At 30.3% G+C, this 23,234-nt stretch overlaps 1 protein-coding gene across 6 annotated transcripts in view; it reads right to left on the bottom strand.

Moving 5' to 3' along the window:
- The window catches only part of Myb (proto-oncogene like protein Myb), an 83,544-nt gene that overhangs the window by 2,138 nt on the left and 58,172 nt on the right, over positions 1 to 23,234 (bottom strand). For 4 of the 6 annotated variants that reach the window (XM_014419394.3, XM_014419398.3, XM_067050332.1 and 1 more), the window contains 4 exons: positions 21,980 to 22,087; positions 20,090 to 20,236; positions 18,838 to 18,948; positions 10,453 to 10,545 (listed from right to left, as the gene is read on the bottom strand). In XM_014419394.3, coding sequence (XP_014274880.1) covers positions 10,453 to 10,545; positions 18,838 to 18,948; positions 20,090 to 20,236; positions 21,980 to 22,087 — 459 coding nt within the window. Of the gene's footprint in view, positions 1 to 10,452; positions 10,546 to 13,087; positions 13,978 to 18,837; positions 18,949 to 20,089; positions 20,237 to 21,979; positions 22,088 to 23,234 lie in introns of those variants that run through there. The other 2 variants (XM_067050333.1, XM_014419395.3) reach the window with 2 other exon arrangements.

Raw genomic sequence — 23,234 nt, 5'->3', positions numbered from 1 at the left:
TAACAATTGATTATGGGGTATAGTCTCGCACAAAAGACCCTCCCTCCCCAACTATATACAATGTTATAAATAAAAGAAAATAAGATAAAATAAATAGATAACAATAATGCTTTTTAATAAAAGAATAATCACATTTATAGACCTGAAAAAACAAACAATTGCCCTCTATAGTAAAAAAAAACAACAAGTTAATTTGAAAAAAGTAATAATAAGTAAAATAGAAGTATTGTGAATAATAGAATCTATAATATAATATCCGCGCTTGTCAATTTCATCATTAACTAAATTTGGACTTATTTCTGCGTTGGAGAATGTTGTCTCAAAGAAATTAGCGAATAATTCAGCTATTACAGCGTCGCTGGTGATGAATTTGTCACTTTCTACAAGACTTGGAATTATCTCACGTTTATCCAATAAACGTCGCGTAGCCTTCCATAATGAATGGTCTTTTGGGTCTAAATTCTCCACATATCCCTGATATTTAGAATACGCCCATTCATCCATATCTTTTTTAGTTTCATATTTGAGGTGGTTCCATTTCTTTTTGTGAAAAGGGTTTCTATTGCACATCCACTGTCTCCTTGCGTGATTTTTTTTCTTTGATTTTGGGCAACTGGCATAAAATGTTTTCCCCCTTAAATGGAAAGGTCGTACAGTTGCCTCATGTAAACTGTTTGAGACCGATCATTTAACGGTGTTATACTTTTATCTATTTCTTGAGCGGTAGGAAAAATTTTTTTCAGTAATTTTTCATTGACAAGAATTGTGTACGTTTCCTAGTCGATCACAATGAGGGATTTTCTCACCGTTTATCTCAGTTGAGAAATTAATAAATACAGGGATATGGTCCGAATTTAAAGATGTGATCACTTAAGAAGGGAGAGGAAAACTAAAATTTTTTGGTAATACAATATTCAGAATGTCAGCCTGGTCTGTAAAACATAGGTTCATTTGGTGCATGTATTTGGACATTGTACCAAGAGCAAATATCAAGTAAAGTATTTCCACAAAGTCACCTAAAACTAATGTATGATTCCCTGGTGGTAATACTTTTAAGATTTCTTCTTAAATTAGTTTTTTATTTGGAGGTTTATAAACTGCTGTGACATTAGAAAGAGACGAATTTAAACGAACCAAAACAACCGCTATATTAAATAAGTTGGTAATGATATTTTCAGTGAAGTCAATATTATTTTTTATTATTAAGGCTACACCAGGCGTGGGAGTGACGAACCCACCCTATGAAAACCTCGTCATGAGACGCGTGATGTATTTCCTACATACATCGCGTGAGGACTTGGACCTCTACCTCTATGGTCTGTTGCGCCAATAATAATAGTAATAATAATTATTATTATTATTAAATTACTGGATTAAAAGATTTCAAAGTTTGCACCAATTACTGGTCAATGGCTTCCAGGATGTACTAGATAGCAAGCAGGCTCCCCCAGAAGGTTTCTCAGACGGCATAACTTATTTGCTCCCAAAGAAGGATGGGCCGAATTTACGATCCGAAGATTTCCGGCCAATAACTTGCTTGAATGGTATCTATAAAATTCTTACTTCTATCTTGGCAACGAAGATATATGACCACCACAAATCTAATGACACGATACCCAGTGAACAGCTAGGGTGCAAAAAAGGAGCTAGGGGTTGCAAAGAGCTTTTAGTAATGGATTTTTTCATTGCTGCACAGGTGTCTAAAAGGCAACGAAACCTTTCAATGCCATGGATCGATTATAGGAAGGCTTTCGATTCTGTACCACACAGTTGGCTGCTCAAAGTATTGGAAATATATAAGGTCCAAACTAAAGTAAGCAAACTACTCACAAATTTGATGGCAGGCTGGGTGACTAAGCTGAAAATAGGAGTGACCCATAGTAATAACCAACTAAAAATTATGAGGGGTATATACCAAGGAGATTGCCTTAGCCCATTGTGGTTTTGTATGGCGCTGTTCCCATTAAGTCGGATACTGCGGAGGAACCAGGTGGGCTACAAACTCAATACCAAGGACGGGGCAACCACTGTCAGCCACAACTGGTACATGGATGATCTTAAGCAATATGCAAAGAACAAACACAATTACAAAGTATGAGTGAAATAGTGTCATCCTATACCAAAGATATAAGCATGTCATTTGGACTTGATAAGTGTGCGGTGCTGCATGTGAACAAGGAAAAGGTGGTCAGTGCCCAGAACCTGCTAATAAATGAAGATGAGTGCATCAGGGAACTAGAAGCCAAAGAACAATATAAATATTTAGGTATCCAGCAGCACCTTAAAATAGCTCGAAAATATGTGAAACAAGAGCTAATAACAATGTTGAAAATGAGACTACGAAAAATATTAAAGACTCAACTTTCTAGAAAACATAAAATCAAGGCCATCAATACTTGGGTCATACCAGTGCTAAGCTACAGCTTTGGTATATTACAGTGGTCAAATACCAGCCTACAAGAAATAGATCGTCTTATAAAAACGACACTCACGCAAGAGCGGGTCCACCATCCCATATCATCCAAATCCAGACTCTATTTATCCAGGAAAGGAGGACGAGGACTCATAAATATTGAAGAAGCGTGCCACAACCATTAACCACAAGAATTATCCTTAAGACAATATTTCCATTCAAAAACCACTAGTGTTTATCAGGCAATCGTTACAATGGATTATGGTCTGACCGCACTGAACCTGAGCAAAGCGAATGAACTGAACATTGTTTCAGAAAAGGAACGACTGGCGGAATGGAAAAGCAAGTCTCTGGATGGGAGATTTAACAGCCAACTGAACGAAGCCTTCATAGACAAAGAAAAATCAGTTGAATGGCTAACAGCTGGAAGGCCATTCTCTGAGACAGAGGGATTCGTGGTTGCAATCCAAGAACAGATTATTGCCACCAGAATATAGGAAGCATGTGGTAAAAAACGCAACAGCACCGGATAAGTGTCGATTATGCTCGGTAGCGCTGGAATCAATCCAACATATCACGGGTGGATGTGGAGTGTTGGCTGGTACTGAATATTTACAGAGGCACAACAATGTGGCCAAAATTTTGCATCAGGAACTGGCGATAAAATACAACTTAATTGAAAATAAGAGCCCATACTACAAGTACCACTCCTCCAAAAAGGTCCTCTCAAGCTCTATTGGGATGAATCAATAATTACGGACCATACAGTACGCCACAATAAACTAGATATCCTCCTTATTGATCTAAGAAAAAAGAAAGCAGAATTTATTGATGTCAGAATCCCAAATGATAATAATATAAGGTCAACTGTGTGAGAAAAACTAAGGAAATATCAGGAATTGGCGATTGGATTGAAGGACCTGTATCATTTGGAGGGAGTTACCGCAACTCCAATCATAATATCCACCAATGGCCTCGTACCAAAATCCACAGTGGCAGGTGTGGATGCTTTGGGAGTGCCTGTTGATGTACTAAGAGAGGCTCAACAGTCGGTTCTTTTAGACATAGTACGTATAGTGCGAAAGGTTTCGAGTATTTGAAAAGATAAAATAAACAAAATATGAAGGTGGTTGGACTTCTAGGTCCCCCACCTCAGATATTCAACCCGCAATATCGAGAAAAACCGAATAATAATTAAGACTACGCCATCAGGAGTCGAATAATCTCTATCATTACGTAAAATTTTGTAAACTGGGATCATCAATTTGATGTTTTGGGATAAATATGTCTCAGTTATACAGGCTATATTGATGAAATTTGGTTCAAGGCAAATTTTAAATTCATTTATTTGAAAAGATATGCCATGAGCATTCCAGTTAAAAATTTTAATTATAGACGAAAAATGAATATTTGAGCATTCGTTGACTAATATATGATTTGTATTAAAGCGCAGTTAGTCAGGAGAGAATTAGTAACTGTAGATAAGCTGTTATTTATATTATGGTTCATTTGTAAAGTAAGACGCTACAAACGTGGATAGATAAGTTATAATTTGTAGTAAATACGGTTTGATAGCTTGGATTATAATTTTAGTTATTGAAGACAATAAATTTTCACCATTTATTTCGTTGTCTTGATAAACTGTGGACTGAGTTTTTAGTTCCGGTTGTTTTGGTAACTCATATGCTGATGTTATTAGATCAATAAATAACATCAGCATATGAGTTTTTTAAGTGATTTGCGTGGCTGGCCTGTTTGAGTTAATCTCACATTTATGAATATTTAGTTCTGAAGGTGAGTTTATTTTATTTTTAAGGATTTGATAATATTTACATCCTTTATAATTACCCGCATAAGCTAGTTCACAATTTACACAAAATGGCTTATCCATAAATTTTAACGGGCATTTTGAGAAATGGTGTTAACCTTAGCACTTAACACACCTAGGTTTCAAATGTTTGTATGGCCGTATCTTTGGCAGTTACTACACATAGGAATGTCTGTGTTCGGGTTCTACTATAATTAGGGCAGAAAATAAATGTTCATGATTAAAAATATCTTTAGCCTTTTCGTTGTTTTTAAGAGATACTGAACAGAGTGGAGTTGTTTTTTATCTTTATTTAATATTCTGGATATATAGGCAACTTCGAATTTTTTTGAGTCTAACTCGGCCTGTAATTCGTATTCTGTTATACTATAGGGAACCTTCCTAATCACTAGGTTCAAATATTTATTTTCATCCATAGAAAATGTATGGTACTCAATTTTTTTTCTTTATCATAGTACTTAGTTATAGTTCTGTAATCGTCTATATTTGTTAACATAATTTTCGTAATGTTACCGATTAGTTGGGTATTGAATTATCCAATGCACAAAGCATTTAAATGTAGCCTGTAATTATTAGCATTATGCAGGAATATCAGAGGTATTTTCATCGTATTGGGCTGAGCATTCGGGTAAGTATTGTTATTGTTGGTACTTGGTGTTGCTCTAGTATGCCTATCTAAGGAAAGTTCAATTACAGATAACATGTTAAATGAACCGCCCACCCTAGCTTTTAAAGGAGTAATTTCCTGGTAGTACTTGACCCATTTTTTTAACGGGTGATTAGGACAGTGTTGAATCAGTGCGTTCAAAATTTCTTTTTTTCGAATTAGTTTCTCCTGATTGTTGGTCTACATCAGATTTATTAGCTGAAATATGTTTGAGATTTTGGGATAAACCGGGCGAATTGTTTAATTCATCACCTGCTTGTATAATATAAATAAAAATAACAAAAAAGTAATAATTAAAACGTGAAAGTATAGAAAATAAAAACAAAATGTCCAATGGGCTGTGCACACACTACAATATAACCTCACTCTATGAGGTCAGAGGCAAAAATGATTATTTCTTAACTAAGAAAAGGTTTTAAATTTAAAATCTAATAAATTTATTTATCATTTTCCACTAAACAAATCTATTCTAGATTTGGCAATTTGAATTAGATTCATTTAGTAGAAAATAATTATTGTTTTCACTTAATATTTCATCCTCATAACAAAAAAAAAAAACTATTTCAATTCTTAAAGTATCCCAAAAATTATTACTTCTATTGAAATACTGACCTCAATATAGATATGTTACCTGTGATATAATACTAACACAAATGGGATCTAACCTCAAGTTCAAATATTGAATCAAAGTAGGCAGGACAAAAAAAAACTCTGGTGATATGTTAAATTAGTGGGCAGGGGGAGTTCAATATCTAAAAAATTATTATTTTTTTGTCCATAAATTTTAATTTATATATTATTTCTGATATTTTGCTCTAGACTGGTTTTATTATGCAATAAAAATAAATTTCATCCATAAAGTCTCTACACTCTTTATTTATAACTTAAAATGTCAAACGTTTCGGCCAACCTGGCCACTATAGGTGATGATAATTAAAAATAAAGGAATACAATTTTATTGATAAATTCACCTAACAATTCATTATTACTGCTCCTGGTTTCATGGGTATAGGGATTGTTTGAGTTATCAGAGGTCCTAATATGAATCAATAAAACATTTTTTCAGACCCACCCCCTGACAAATTATTATTTGAAATTACTATCACAGTCAAGCATCCATTACTTCTAAAATATAAATATTCTTGAAGAATTTCTAGAGGAATAGTTATGAAATCACAATTAAATGTTCACTTTAATTAGATTTTATAAGGGTGCTTTTATGGCTACATCAGAATTCAATAACATAGTTCCATTTTAACCAAAATGTAGTACCAACTACAAACTACAATGGTATCCTTTACGATCCACATTCACTTTTTTTAACAGTAATAATTTAAATTTTTATGAACTAACAAAATAACTGAATAGGTTGCTGCTGAAGATTTTGAAAGCCTATATTGATGATATAGAGAGAGGAAGGGGTATTAAAACAGATTGTCGATAAAAGTTGTAAAGTAGCTCATCTTTTTAGGTTGCAATAGTATTATGAGAAGTGTTGCATGGGTTGTAAATGCCAGAGGTTAGAATTTTTATTTTACTAAGGAACACCTTTCCACTTCCCTAATTGGCTAATAGCTTATGTTTTCATGTTTGGGAACTTTACACTTCAGCACTTCTACCAATGGTTGATAAATTTTGAATCTATAGCTGTCTATCTTAGTAATTTGTAATTATTTTGGCTAAGGAAAAAGAATTTGCATCATCTTTGTTTACATAACTTGAGGTGGATCTCAGCTTATTTTGTAACAGACCTCAACTTCACTGATATAAACTTAAGCTTATAAAAAAAGGAAGGTTAACAAAACTGGAAAATAGTAATTTAGAAGGAGACTGATAAAAAAAAATTAGAAATAATTTAGGATTTAGTAAAAAATAATATTTTGCTTTAGCCACTTGAAAGCCTCCTTAAAATGATTTTAACACAGACAAATTTAAAATTGATTTAAAGAAAGTCTAGTATGCTGCAGTTAAAAATTACCTAGCTTTAATATTCTTTTTTCACATCCAATGCAACATAAAACATGACTTGCAATTTTTTTCAAAACTTAAAGTAATTCTTTAACATAAAACTTTAAGAGATTTAATGTAAATCTTAGGTAACCAATCAGACTTTATCATTAACATGAATAATAATCGGACTTTTACCAAAATCTGGCAATGGAAATAAATTTGAGGTTAGTCTTAAGAATGATATTAGGCATCACTTTCTTATAGTCTATATCACATATAGTATGTAAAAATAACCTAATTAACATCACAAGTTCTTAGTAACTTCACAATTTTAAGAATCTCAGTTTTAAAAACTTGTTTAAATAAAAAAAGGTACCTAATTAACCTTTGTAGAAGAAATAAAAATCTTCTTATGTAAATGGTTAGAACATTTAACAGTCTACTTGCCACTCTTCAATAATCCTTTGTTTCTTCTGGGGCTGGTAAAACCTTTTTAGGTATTATTCAACTCTGGCTGACAATTTTTTATTGGATTCACACTTCTTAACTGAGCCACAATAAACATTTGTTCATTTTTTATGCCAGGTGTTGCATGTGTTAATTTGAGGCATTGAATCATTCTCAGATCTGGTAGTATTGGGTGAAGAGCAAATATTCTGTTAAAGCTGTTTTTCTCAATCATGGTTTTCAGTGTATCCTAACCAGTGCCATCTTTTCTATCTTATTTCAAATTTGACCATATTGCCATCATCACAGATAATCATATTGTCCACCACTTTGATTTTTGTCTAGGCTTTTCTGTTCTCTTTGTAATCTTCATTTAAAAAAAGGTTCAGTCTTATTTTTGCTTGCCTTTCTCTTGCCGCCTCTCTCCTTCCCCCTGATGGTATTTTTTCACTCTCAGCATTGTTCTTGCATAAAAAATGATCAAAATCCGAAAATTGTAAAGGAGAAACTCTTTAGATTGTAGGAAGATAAACCGGAGGTCAAAAAAACTATCAAAATAGTAGAAGAAAACTATTTATTGTAAACCAATGTTTTGCCCCACTGTGCAGGAATGTTTAGCTTAAACTTGAGTTGTCATCTTTGTTTTAATCTGAAAGCCCTGCACAGTGGGGCGAAACATTGTTTTACAATAAATAGTTTTCTTCTACTATTTTGATACCTTTATTCACCGCCATCCGGACTATCTTCCTACAATCTACTTAATACGGTCAACTATCTTCTTTCAATGAGAAACTCTTTAATTTAACAAAACTTCTTTAACTACCAGTATAATTCTATTTAGTCTATTATTTTGTTTTATTTGACATATTTTCTAATTTTTGAGGTTTTTTAATTTTACTAATAATTTTGACAAACTTGCACCAAGAATATAATAAAAATATACACAGTTTTTTATAATTGCTATATTAATACAAATATACTATTAATTATCAGGGTGTCAGTTCAAATTAAGACTAATAACCACGGATTTAGCTGCAGTAAAAAAAAAACAGAATATGCCTATAATATGGAATAAAAACCTGTGAAATATACAGCAAACAATATAAAATATACAGCTGAAAATCTTCAAATGTACCACAAAACAGCTAAAATATACTAATATGCATACAAAAGTTTCCGAATAAAGAAAGAAACATAATGTGAAATAATATTCAAGTCATAGAAATTTGAAATTATTAATGAAAGAAAATTAACAATGACTGCATTTACAAACTAACTGCTAAGATGGAAAAAATAAATAAAACATAAAGGAATTAATCAGCAATATGCTCTGCATTAAAATTCATTACAAGATGCATTTCTAATTTTGATTTTGTAAATCCTAATTTTTTATCATTTAAATTTTTTTTATAATTAAAGAATAACCTTTCTACATATGTGATTGGTGCAAATTTGTATGCACTTAAAATTATAGGGTTTTGTTCAATGTTGCTGAGGACAAATCAGTCATTTTAATATTTTATTAGCATCTTCTAAAATAGCCAGTCCTGAGTTTTCAGTAAAAAAACCTTTTCTATTTTTCTTTTAATGTTTCTTCTACTTAGACTACTACATTAAATATACTTTTTTAAAATTGTTTTAATAATTTTAAAGTTTCTTCTAACAACAAATTTGTTTCCTGAAATTTCTTCAGTTTAGTTGAAAATGACAGCTTTAAATGTATCTAAATGTTTTGTGTAAAAAACAGCTGCCACAATCCATGTGATCCATCTTGTAAACACTGGTTTAGGAAGTATTCCCTATTCAATATTAATTTATATTTAGTTACCCTAGAAGGGGCTTTCAAAAAAATATCTTTTTGCCATTATTCCTGTTCAACACAAATCATATGGATCATTCTGCTATAACATAACATGAGATATGACCTACTTTTATCACATATGATGCGGCATCTGTTACCAGCAACAAAATCTGGCTTTCTGTGTCTATTTTCCACAATAAAATTTTAATATCAGCATTTATAAATTACTTATGGTTTCATAATATGTTATTTCCAGTACCTTACACAAAATAAGATGTGATTTTGTAAGCTCATTTTTATCAAACACCCCAACTAGTAAATTAGCTATATATGAACCCCAGTGATCAGTTGTTTTGTCGTGGGTGATAATGGTGGATTTTGAATAAAATAACGGAATAATTCAATTTTTTTAAGTCAATCAATAAATAATTTAGGTTTGCTCAATGAAATATTCGTAATTATCATAAAATAATAATAAAAATACAAATGGTGATTTCAAACCTTCTTTGTTCTCACCAAAATTATGAATTTGGAGGTTAAATTCATAATTAGTGAATAATACCTGTTTGAAAACCCTAAGCAGCTATTTAAAATGTGAAAGAAAATATGATCATGAATAATTAATCACCATAAGCTAATACACTACCCAATACTTTAAAATATCTAATCACAAATGAACTATCTCTGTTCATCTTATCAATAATATTTGCTTTGTAACTAATCTAGAATAAGAAAACAGTAACGGTAATTAGGTTATTGTTCAGAAGATTCCAAAGAAAGTCTCTGAAAATAGCAGTTTATGAATAAAAAGTCAAGTTTTTCCCAGTCTAGGCATCATGAGGACAGAAAACCATAAAATCCAGGCTTTTGAATTTTGTACTTGCAATTCTACATTCAAATTAATGGAGATATAGTTGTATAAATATAAGCTTTCACTCCTTCTTGTAAGTCTTATGGGTAAACAATAAAAAGGGTAGAGGATTTTCCAATTTTAGTCAGCTTATTTCAACATTTGTAAGTACGATACCCTTTCATTGACCAGAAAGGCTCTTTAACTTGGTGGTTGCTCTACCATTGTTAAATTATCTTTTTTCATAAAAGAAGTAAAGCCTATCAAAGGAAAAGTTACTTTGAATTGCTCAGTGGAGATAAACTATATCTGACTGGTTAGTCTGCATTAATGTAAGTTTAAGCTCTGAAGATAATTTTACCTGATCTGGTAAAACTTCAACTAGTTAGATGTTAATTGCTACTCTCACTATCTTCTTCACTTCAACTTATTTATTTAAAAAAAAAATCATTTAAATTTTTAAATAAATAATAAAAAATACACAATAAAGCTTTACCTGAGGTAGGCTACGCTCTTTGGTGGTGTATCCAAAATCGATTCGCTTGACCACTGATCTTCTTGAATCGGCAAACTTGCAGCTCCTGGGTTTCTGCAGAATATAACTTTCTACATTCCATTCTACTACCAATAATCCCACAACAAAATACTACTAATCAACTATAACAAATATATATCATTTTCCAGCATGCAATTACCTCTGTTGATTTACAAACAGAGAAAGAATCAATTGATATTGCATCACATTGTCTTTAATATAGGTAATGTATTTTTTGATGAAACCACATGAAAATAATAAAATTTCAATCAACTACAAAATTTTCTTCCACACCAGAAAGGATAAGGAAGACAAAAATAAATAAGTATAAATATATTTTCAGAAAAATTACAAACATACAGAAAGAAAGAAGGAGGGAAATAGAAGAAAACAATTATTATTAAACAATTACTAAAATAAAGTTAAAGCAGTATTTATTTAAATTAATTCATTTTCGAAAGGCTATTAATATGGTTTGCAACTTAATGCTTTGTTTTCACAAAATATTTATGACTATGCAGTCACCTCATTCTGACAACTAGTTTCTTAGCCTCATTTTCTCAAAAACTACATTTCATACAATTTATTGTTATGTATTGTTAAATGAATCTCTGAAAAATCAAATAACTAATTTTTAAAGGTATTATTATTTTTCAAAGAGTAAAAATAAGAGGACAAGTGTATAAACTTAGCGCACTTGGTAACTATTTAACAGCCAATTTAAATTAAAAAATTATTCAATAAATGTATTTTATAGTTGAAAATTCGAAGCAGTGGACCTAAAACTTAAAAGATCAAGTAGGAAATTAGATATAAAGAGACTGTCCAGCCTAAGTGGGTTTTAACATTTTGCAGAGATCAGATTTATTTAGTCTATTGGTATATCTTTTGGCATATTAACCTTTTTGTTGACAGATAATTGGTGGTTTCAGTCACTTCCTCAGTGAATTGAGCACTAAAATTAGTTGGGATAACACTTAGATAGTTGGGGGGACCTTGTCATCAGTGCCAACAATGCTATTGAGGGCACTTTTATTTGCTTATGTTTTATTTATTTTCCTAACCTATCAAATAAAATAAAACAGGTCTTTTAATGTAACTAATAAACATTTAAATAATAATGAAACAGAACAGGTTAAAAGTTGAAATTTTAAGTTGGTTAGGCTTGACTATAGGCCTAATTAACTTCAAATTCACAAACAACCAGATCAGTCATCTATATATACTAAAAGTTGAAATAATTATGCTAAGATTTCTATCACATACTTCTACTGCTAGATCAATAGAATTAATAAATGAATTTAATAAAAAATGGGACAAATAATTAGGTAAATGATAATATACCAACAGTTTTTATTCATTCTATAAGGAGCATAAGGCTCTTTCTCTTAACAGGTAGCCTACATTTGGCTTTCAAAGATTCTTTTTGGACTCCAATATTTATTCTATCCCATATTCATTTTTCTATTTAATTCATCCTTTCTACAATTAAATGATAAGGGCTGCTCTAAAACAACGTATTGTTACATAAAATATTACTTGATTAACTTTTCCTTCCAGTGAATTAATCATTAATCTTTTATTCTCTATTTTGATACACAATATCACATATTTTCATTGTAAAAGGTCATTTATCACTTCACTAGTCTCTGGTAATAATATGGCAAAAATAACTGCATCAAACACCTATAGATCTGATATTAGACAGTTAATTGCTATATATCTTATAGTTAGTTACACCAGATTATTCCCAGTTCAGCTTATTCAACACATAATTTAGCTGTTAATTGAACACAATTAGTGACAGAGGGCAGTCCTGTTTGACATCTCTTTCAATTTTTACAATGGTTTCCTTTCATACTTACAAAGGATTTTCTGATTTGATAAATCATTTTCAGCTTATTCAGATGTATGTTACTGATTCCTTATTCTACTAACACTTGTCAAAGATGGTCGTGGATGATAGAAGCAAATGCTTTTTAATATTCAATAAAAATGAAATAAACAGGAACATGATATTCACTGCTTTTCTCAATAATTTGATATTCATAGATAACTGGCATTATTGAATCTAATAATTGATAGATTGAGTATAGCATCATTGGTTTATAGCTACTAATGTACTAGCGATCTCCTTTTTTATAAAATAAAATAATTTTACTGATGCACTAATAATCTAATACAAAGCCGTCCTTTAGCAGTTCATCAAATAAGAACTTAAATGGTTTAATGAGACAGTTTTACATATAATGATATCAATACTAACTAATTTCGTCTGGGTCAGATGCTTTCTGTTTATTTATTTCTCTTAATGATTTTGTTATGTATTCTGCCACAAAATATTCAATCAAGGTGTTCTTTATCTTTTTTAAAAGGATCATAGAACTATGCTGGAAAACTGTGATTAAAATACAGTAAAGAATGATATGTAATTAAGGCAATGACAAACAAAGTAATAAATTATTGTTTTCACAACATAATAGTTTGATCAGTTAAATTTCCCAACAATTTATACCAACTTTCTAAACTTACTGGAGGTGTGGGAAATAAATATTTCCTGGAATTTACCCTCTTTCTAAACCTTTTTGGAAAACGAACCTCTCTAAACAGTGTTTATAGGTAATTTAAGGGTAAATAACCTCTTTGCACTATATTTTACTATGATTTTTGTAGTTTGAAGTAGGTTCTCAAATTTAAAATTGTCTAATTAACTCTTTGTGTTTTCAACGTATGGGGGGTAGTGATGAAGAATGATAAGTAATTAATAAAAAGTAGATAAATATAAGTACAAAAAGTAATGTTACATATTATTACAATGGACTATCCTCAAAGAATGTAAGCAAACTAATGATAGATGTAAGATATTAAGGATTATATTGAGTGAAGCGAGATGATCTATTCCATGGGTCCATCCATTCACTTCATTTATTGGAGAAAATTTTATGCCGTAGAATAAACAGGTTAACAACATGAACTGGTTACCATATCTTTCAGAATAAATTTCCATAGAGAATTTATGGACCTATAAAACTATAAGACCTGAATGAGATACTAAGATTATAGTAACTAATAATCTTAATAATAATATATTTTGGGAAAATTTTCTTTAATCATCTGATTTAATAATTCAAATAATAAAATAAATAATTTTTCATATCACTTAATAGGATTATTGGATAGAAAAGTATAGTTAAAAATTTAATTTAACATACGAGTTTCTGATTAATTTTAATTGGCCTTTGAGTGTATAGCATAACTGTTTCACGTGCATAGGTGTTTATGGAATCATGCATTAATGTTTTGTTTCTTAAATTTTGAAAACTGATAATGGGTAATTTTTTTAAATGTAAGGTGCAGAATACAAACTAACAAATACAATCAATATAAAATAGGTAGGTGCAATGTACATATAAAAAATATACGAAGCAATTCTACTGCTAAAACAAATAAAAATGTGCTGCTGCAAAGTACTTACCCATATTGAATCTGAAATAAATAAAAATAAACTATACAACTATCTTTCTTAACAGAAAACAAAACTTCTACAATTTAATTTAAAATAAATTTAAAAAAATAATGGTACCTACTGAAGGTAAATTGACAATAAAAAACCAAACCAGAATGATCAATGAACACACACACAAATATACACTTGGTAATAAATTATATGCATGTGGTAGTTTGATTAACAAAATTATATTAACTAAATTTAGTTATCACAGGCAATTATCAAAAGTTCTCAACTAAATACAAATAACAAGCAAGGTCTACGGTAAGGACAAATAAGACCTATGTATAACATCTTGGAATTTCTTCTAAACGATCAACGAAATACACTAATAAAAGACATATTAATTTCATGAAGATAGAAACAATTCTTGTAAAGAAAAACAAATTATAAGACCATGAAGTTAATATAACTGTTCTTATACAAAATAAACTTATAAACTACCTATAATCAGCATACACAATAACATAATCATCTTTAATAAAATATTAGACCCCAGTATAGAAATATGAAAAAGAAAAGATAAAACGCCTTGAGCAGCACATGGGTGAAATTTAGTTCGAGGGAGGGGGTTAAAATCAGTATCTTTGATATTTAAACTATCAACTATCAAAACCAATATAAAAGAAAACGGTAAAATTAAAAATTATTTTACTCTATAATGATGGATTAGTAAAATAATTTTGTGCCTGTTTAACTAAGTACTTTTTAATTCAAGAGAAATTTAATCAGACCTACCAGTACTGTTTTTTTTTTAATTAATCATTTGCTATGTTAGAAGCTCTGAGCACTTTGTTAATTTATTAGTTTTGTTCACAAATGCATGGTTACTTAGTATCCAGTATGGGTCAAGTGCTGAAAGTAACATATCATTTCTAAATACAGCTAAATCAAATATTCGCCTGATTTCAAACTAAGTATTGCTTTTAATCAAACACTTTCCTAGACTAATGAATGCATCTGCCACACTCTATCCTCTTTTACCCACCTCACATAATCTTCATTCACAACTTGAAGTTACTAATTACCTATTTATAGCGGGGACCGGAAAGTAATGTTGTTTAATTTAATTAAATTCAAACATACACTTTTATAACAATTTTTTATTTTAATTCAATGCTACAATCACCCTTACTAGCAACAACCTTCTTTTACCATATAGTGTGTGAATTTTTAATGTCAGATTGATAAAAATCAATTGGTTTTTTGAGCAAAATATATAGAGATGGGATATCACCCAAATTTATAAATCCTTTTCCACTTATAAAGTTTTGAAACACTAGGAATTTGACTATCATAGAGGACAGACCTAATTTTCATAAGGTGGATCAGTTAACTTTGTTCTTCTCGGAGAGACTATGCAGGATACAAACATCTGCTCTGCTTATTTTCCCAATCTGCTTCACATGTTCTTTGATGGTCAACCAAGGTTAGTCAAGACTGTTTGACAATTCCTTGATTGTCTGACACAGATTTGCTTCCATTTTCACCCTTTTTATTCATTTAATACCAGATCGGCCTGGTGGGACTTACATGGTTAATGTAAGACGTACATTTGTTTTTTTTTCTATTTTTAACAATTAATTATGGGGAGGATATAGTCTCATACAAAAGTCACCCCTACAATGTTATAAATAAAACAAAAAAATAAGATAAAATAAATAGATTAAATAATAATTCTTAATAAAAGTAAAGTTAATAACAAAAACAATGACATTTATGGATTTAACAAAATAAATAATTGATTTCAAATAGAAAAAAAAAAGAAAGTGGATTTAAGAAAAAGATGAAGAGAAAATATTATAATAAATTAACATAAAATAAAATTTTAGAGTGACAATAAGAGAGCTGATAAATATAGAATTGGACAGGATGTCCTGCAGCAACCTGGGCTTATCTTGGGTTGTGGTTGGGTTTCCCAAGTTGTAGGTTACTGATCCTTTAATTGGAAGTCCAAGAATGTTACCAGGGTGTGCTTCTTCAATTCAACATTGTTTATTACAAATTCTGATAGTCTTGCCAATAGGTGAGAAGTGGAATAACTATATTGAAAATCTGGAATAATCTTGATTCATTGAAAAAAAAAAAAGAAGAAAGATGCTTTTTTTATAACTGATTCCAGCAATTTTCCAAGAATGGGTAACAAACTGATGGGTCTATAGCTGCTTGTTAGTTTAGCGTTTTTACCAGGCTTGTAAATTACTATAAGTTCAGCTTGTTTCCACGTATTGGGAAAATATCCAGTATGCAGACAACTGTTAAAAATTGACGTTATGAAAACAACCGCTTTCCTGGGTAACATTTTAATTGCTATGACAGGGATCAAATCATGATTAGGACTTTTATTTATTTTAAGCCTTTCAATCAGTTCTTGGATTTCTTTTGGAGTCGCGAATTTAGGTGGGAGCTGAACTGTTATGAGAGGGAGACATATATATGCCAATTTCATCATTATCTTCACGTCCCCTTTCACGTTCTGCATTGGAGAATGTTTTCTCAATGAAATTTGCAAACACTTCATTTTTTTTGGCGTTGCTGGCGATAAATTTATCATTTTCTACAAGAATTAAAATTTGTTCATGTTTATTCAGTAGACACCATATAGCCTTCCACAATGATTGATCCTTTGGGTCTAAATCTTCTACATATCTTTGATATTTAGTATATGCTCATTCATCCAGATCATTTTTTTATCTGGATGAATGGACATATACTATTTTTGTTAAGTTTCGTGTTTTAAGTGGTTTCTTTTTTTTTTTTTTTGTGAACAGGGTTTCAAGTGCGCACCCACTGTCTCCTTGCTTAAATTTTTTTCTTTAATTTTAAATAGCCTTGACAAATCTTGTGTATTGGTCTTGCTGATCAATACTAGGCGGAAAGCTCAAAATTACTGGATTTCAACTTGGAAAACCACCTTTAGCATTCATGAATGTCCAATATATTTGGATAAACACCACAAATTTTTTTGGTAGCAATTGTTAAAATCCTTGCAAAACTCAAAAAACATACAATGTCCGATATGAACCTCTTCTGGTATTTGGCTAGCCATTACACCCAAAATTGCAAAAATATTTAATTTAATTATTTATAACTAAACAAATCACTAGAACCTTAGAATGTCTTGGCCATGACTTTGAGTTGAGGCCAGTACACAATGAGCTGACCAATGATAATCAAATAGTGACAAGCAAAAAACAACATTACTTTCCGATCCCCCCCCTATAATTTTCTCTAACTATAGTATGTTCCACTATGCATGGAGAAGGCCTCAAGGGAAGAACAAAACGATTAATCCATAGCTTTTTGCCAACTGTTTTTGGGGTCTGGTCCCAAGGCATATCACACTGTTTCTAGGTTTTATGCAAAGTTAAAGTGCCTCTAGCAATTAACTTTCATAACAAATTGCCTACTATAAATTTCATTAGATATGCAAGTATCCAATACCTGGTACCCAATCTAATACTTCATAGAGTTAAAAAAAAAAAAGAATTAATAAAAATTATTTAAAAAATTTTTTTTTTTTTAAGTACACACTTACCTGAAGGGTTTAAGTGTAAATATAATAAACCTACTGCTAATATCTATGTCTACCGAACATATAACTACTTTATAAAAAAAAAAAAAATCAGTAAGAATATTTTATTTTATATTATTGCTTTATTAATGATCGTTGAATTAGAAAGAAAATTTTATTATTCCACACTATAAAGATATCTAATGTAATTGCAAAGTGACGAATATTCTCAGAAAATCAAGGTTATAGATAATTTTCTCCATCAACTTTCAGTAGAGGAGCTATCAACCAATGAGAAGAAAGCATGGATATTCAGTTGACATGGGCAGACCTTGGACTCAAACCTAGGCTGATTGGTCAAGATCCTAAAAACTGTGTAATGGTGTTATTTTTATGCCAATAGTAAGGTCACTGTCAAATTGAGCCTATTATAAAGGTCACTGCCATATTTTGGAAGTAAAAACCTCTAGATGCAACCTACACATTCAGAAATGTTTTTAGAAGTACTGAATAAATGGGATAAAATCCTGAGAGGTCTGCTGAGCCAACATATACTACATACATACATATACAGTCAGCATCTTAAATATTTATGCAACTGAGTAAATATATTAAATCCCTGATTATCTGCCTTTTAATACACAATAATGATTTGAAATTCATCAACAAAAGTGGACCAGAGAATTGTTAAACAAAAAAAAAATTAAATAACTAAAAATTATTTAAATGCTCAAATACTTTAAAACAGTTATGGTATTTCATTAATTTCTGTTCACTTCAAATTTTATTATATTCTAATTAAATAAGGTATTATATAAGTATTAATATTGATATATGATCTTAAAACAGCTATTTGAAGATATTTTACCAATTAAACATACATATCTTGATTTTGCAACATTTCAAAGAAAATGCTGGGTCTGCGAATGTTTATGACTCCGCTAGTAGATAAATCAAGAGTCCAATACTGGTAACCTTCAACTGAACACTTAGCCAGTATTATTATTTTAATAGTAGATTTTATGACTGTTAACAAACGTTAAGGTTTAAAGGCAACAGTTTTTTAAATATTTTTTTGTAGCTGTGTAAAAACTTAACATTTTGTACTAAATAAATCAGTTCATTAAATTTATTGATCTAAATATAAAATAAAGAATATTTGAGATAAAAAACAAAGTGCTCTTAATTGAAATATAATCAATATAAAAAATTCACACCTTTCAAAAACAAAATAAATAAGTTTATGATTCCAAAAAAATTAAACAATTCATCCAAATCTTAAAGCATGGTTAATAGACAAAATCAAGTACATATTTTTACTGACCTTAGTATCCAGATAACTTGACGGTGTTTCATATATCTCCAAGTCATCATCATCAAAGTAATTTGTATTTGGAGGGGTAACTATAACTGTAGAATCATCAGAATCCTTAAGCTAAAGCAAAATAAAGATTAAATCAATTTTATTATTTCTAACATAACTTATTATTAAATACCAATACAGTACCAATCACAAAATTGATCTACTAAATTAGATTTAAAATTTTATATTCATCATGTGAAGACAATTATATAGAATATTTTGGAAAATTAATTTGATTTATTGATATGAATATCTATTATAATTTGTTTTCAGACATTTAAATAATTCAATAATATAATATATCCCATGTATTTATCAGCAGAGAAAGGTGGACTATTTTTAAAATAATAATTCTAGGACTAATTAAAAAAAAAAAAAATTAAATTTGATAATAAAGAAATTTGTTATTACGTAAATTATATTCAATACTATAGCAATTTATAATTTTAATCAATTAATGTAGTACATTATTATCGTATTTTTAGAATTACCGTTAAGTAGTTTTTGACACTTTTTGAAATATATTAATACTTTCTACGTATCTATACTGAATTAATTAAATTTGTCTATAATTATAAACAAACATGTTGCATCATGCAATTTTGCAAAAAGAATGAATAAATATCAATAATATTGCAATAAAATTAACAGGAAAGAGCATAACATTGCATTAGCACATCATTCAAAAATATTTGAACATATCTTTGATTATCATAAGGTTTGATTAATTCAGAAAGAGAGGAATGAATCAAAGAGAAAGATATTTGAGACTACTCACATTGCACAGAATTATGACATTCCTGTTAATCGTAGAACTTATAGTAGAAATTTGAATTATTTTTAATTCATAGTGTCAAGCATTTTAGGCACCTAATAAATCTGTCTAGTTTAGCTTTTGCATTTAAATTGTACATGATGTTTATGTTTTTTAGTTTTTCAATGTTACTGACCAACTGTTATTAATTATAATTTTTATTATATTAGGGCTGTTCAAAGTGAACGGTTGAAACCCAGTTCAATCGTTTGCAGGGCTGTTCAAAGCGAACGATTGAACTGGGCTTCAACCGTTCACTTTGAACAGCCCTGATGAAGCCCTGCAAAGTGGGGCGAAACGTCGGACATTAAAATAATTTTTAAACTATTTGTTCTTTTTTTACCGCAACCCTGACCATCTTCTTATACTTAAATTTTTTATTATATTAAAAAAAAATACCGTATATGAACTGAGCATTTCTAATCCAGAGTTGGACCAAGTAGAAGCAAGGGCCTTCCTAGCTCTCTTATGAGGTTGTGCATTTTCTTTTCCATGATGTAAAACATTAGATTTTCGTTTGCTAGAATAACCGCTGTCTTCAATGCCCTATGAACAGGGAAAATTCCAAATAATCATGTAGCTGGAATACTTTTATGGTATTTCATTAATATCATTATTAAAGCACTAAATATTAATATTAAAAAATACAATTTTAATATCATCATGATATTTAAACACCAAAATCATGTTTATAATATACTTTTAAATTAACAATTTTATTTTTTACTCTCAATTCACAACCTAAAGGACAGAAGGAGGTAACTTAATATATGAAAGTACCTGTTGGATTTACATAATCTGATATTTTCGTACCTTTTTTTTTTAAAGTTTAGGTTTAAGTTTGGGTCGGAGGTCTCATTTTTTGATGTCCCTTGCTGCGTACACTGGAAGACCTGAAGACGCTGCAATTGTGATACAACCTGATATCATCTATAGTGGTATGCAAAATAGGAGCTAGACTGCCCCTACTACCACGCCACAGCCAATGACTAGCTGGCCAGCCTCTGAAATAGAGAGAAGTTTTTTCTGGACACCAGGCGAACATTCATGTATTCACCATTTTCGCCCATCGCTCAATCTGGACGAGGGAAGCATCTAGAAGACGCAGACGTGACCACAACAGCAAAGACGTCACCAGATAAGACATACTATCTTAATATATAAGACCACCCAAAGCTCTATTTAATTTGTCTATTATAATTATTACTAACGCATGAACCCTCATTTGCCCTCTCAGGGATTTTATTTTAGTCTCTTGAAAATCTATGTACTCATTATTAATAAGCAGGAAATGTTTCATAATTTAAACTCTTGTTCCACACTAATTAAATAGAATTTCAGCATGCATTTGGAATTCCTGTAGTAAGGCAAGAGCAGGATCTGATGTAAACAGTACCAGTCTTTGTGTTTAGTAAATAAGCATATATTCCAACAAAAATAGGAAAGAACATTTCACAATGTTGAAGCTCAAATTCATTAATATCCAAGCCTCACTCTCAATTTTAAAGGATAAGAATATAAGATGTTTTATAAATGTTTAGCAATATTCAAGGAGGTTAAATCAGACTTAAAAGGCACATCAATTCAGTTGATTGTAATGTTACTAAAAATCATACTCAATTCATTTTTATTTTTTTTTTAGAAATACACAATAATAGAATGTTTACAAAATTAAATTTTATTGTTGATGTGTCACTTTTTTATGATACCTTGTCTAGTGGCAAAAATTATTTTATTTAACATCAAAGCTTCATATAATAAAGAAAAGCCTTAAAAAAAAAAAATGTTTTCATCTCTAGCTATTACATTACATCTCTTGCTCAATTTCTCCAACTTTTAATATTGAAATACTGCTCATAATTCTGCTAACTTGGAATGATATAATATCAATAGCCATTATCTAACATGCCTCATCTGCCCATCATTTAATTACAATATATTTATAAATAAATGTATTTAAAACAATCACTCATTTAATATTTTTTTAATTTAAATTTTCAGTAATATATTTTTTGTCTATAACATAAAATTCCCAATTAATATTTTACATAATCCACTCCTTTTTATTTAAATTTATGTTTGAAACAATTTTATTTTAAGTTTTATTCTTAAAAAAAAATCCCTCACATAAGAATTGTATTGCATAACAGTTAAATTGGCAAAATCAATACCCATATGTTAAATATTAACTATATCTAATATTAAATACATGAATAATTAAAAAACCTAGAATGTATTACATACTTACTATTACTATTACTTATTACAAAAAATGACGAAATTAAATACCTGTTTATTACTATTGGAGTCTGTTTCATATGAGTGGTCTGAATGGTCCCCTTGTTCTTTTTGAAGAATTTCTTCAATGTCTTCTACTAAACGTGATGGAGTTTGGGGCTACAACAGATTAAATTAGGTTATATAAATGCTAAACTATAAGAGAAGTGGCATTTGAAGTATAATTTTATTGTAACTAATCCACAACACCAGAACAGTCACAGAGCTACTAGTTCTGCATCAAACATATACATGGAAATGCGGAGAGCCATCAACCCTTCCTGGAAGTAGAAAGCATGGCCAAGGAGGTTGGAGAGTGGAGCAGACAAATGTGTTTGGTATACAATCACATCATTATGATGGACATAGTTGAGTAAATCTAAAAAATTTGGACTTCTCGGACTTATATACAGAAATTAATTAAAATTAGTAAAAGTATTTTTTCATACCATATATCGGTCAAAAATCTTGGAATCACTTTTGATCAAACTTTATACTGGAAACCACACATTGGCCAAATTTTCCTCCAAACCGCAGATACCCTGAAGCAATTCAATAGAATTCGTTATCTCCTTTCACTACCTTCCAAACTCTTAGTTTCCTCTCTTGTTTTCCCCCCCTATGACTGGCTGCCTGGTATATGGAGGACTCTCGAGTAATCTTGAATCTAAACTTTAACATCTTATAAATTGCGCAGTATGATTTATTTTTGGGATCACCGGGGATAGACACATAACCCAGTATTATGCCAAGCTAAAGTGGCTCTATACATGCTTCTGATGCCAGTATTTTCTAGCTTCTTTTCTATTCCAAGTAGTTAGTACTCAGTGACCCTCCTATATCCTAGAAAAATTGAAATTCAAATTCTCAATCCAATCCCATACTACCAGGTCTCATTTATCTGACATCAACCCTCCACTTCACCGAAATGCTGCGTTCGATAAATCTTTTTTGCCCGAGTTGCATATCACTGGAACTCCATTCCCACTAACATACATCATGTACCAGCCCTTTCCTCGTTTAAAACCCTTATATTTAATTACCATTTACTAAACCAATCTAATCCGATATTATAATAGTGCAGATATAACTGTATATATATATATATATTGTAATATGCTCTTTTTTAGTAAATAGTATATTTTGATGTATAAATGGTTTTAATATGTTTTATTTTATGTATCATTTTAATATGCATTGCTTTGTTTATCCAAAAAGCAAACTAGCCAAGTTTCATTGTTTATAATGGCTTCGTGACACTATAAAC

This window comes from Halyomorpha halys, unplaced genomic scaffold (genome assembly GCF_000696795.3).
Source record: "Halyomorpha halys isolate HHAL.00 unplaced genomic scaffold, Hhal_1.1 Scaffold237.1, whole genome shotgun sequence".
Lineage (NCBI taxonomy): Eukaryota > Metazoa > Arthropoda > Insecta > Hemiptera > Pentatomidae > Halyomorpha > Halyomorpha halys.
Note: the sequence above shows the minus strand (reverse complement) of the source record. Positions and strands in the feature narration are given on the sequence as shown.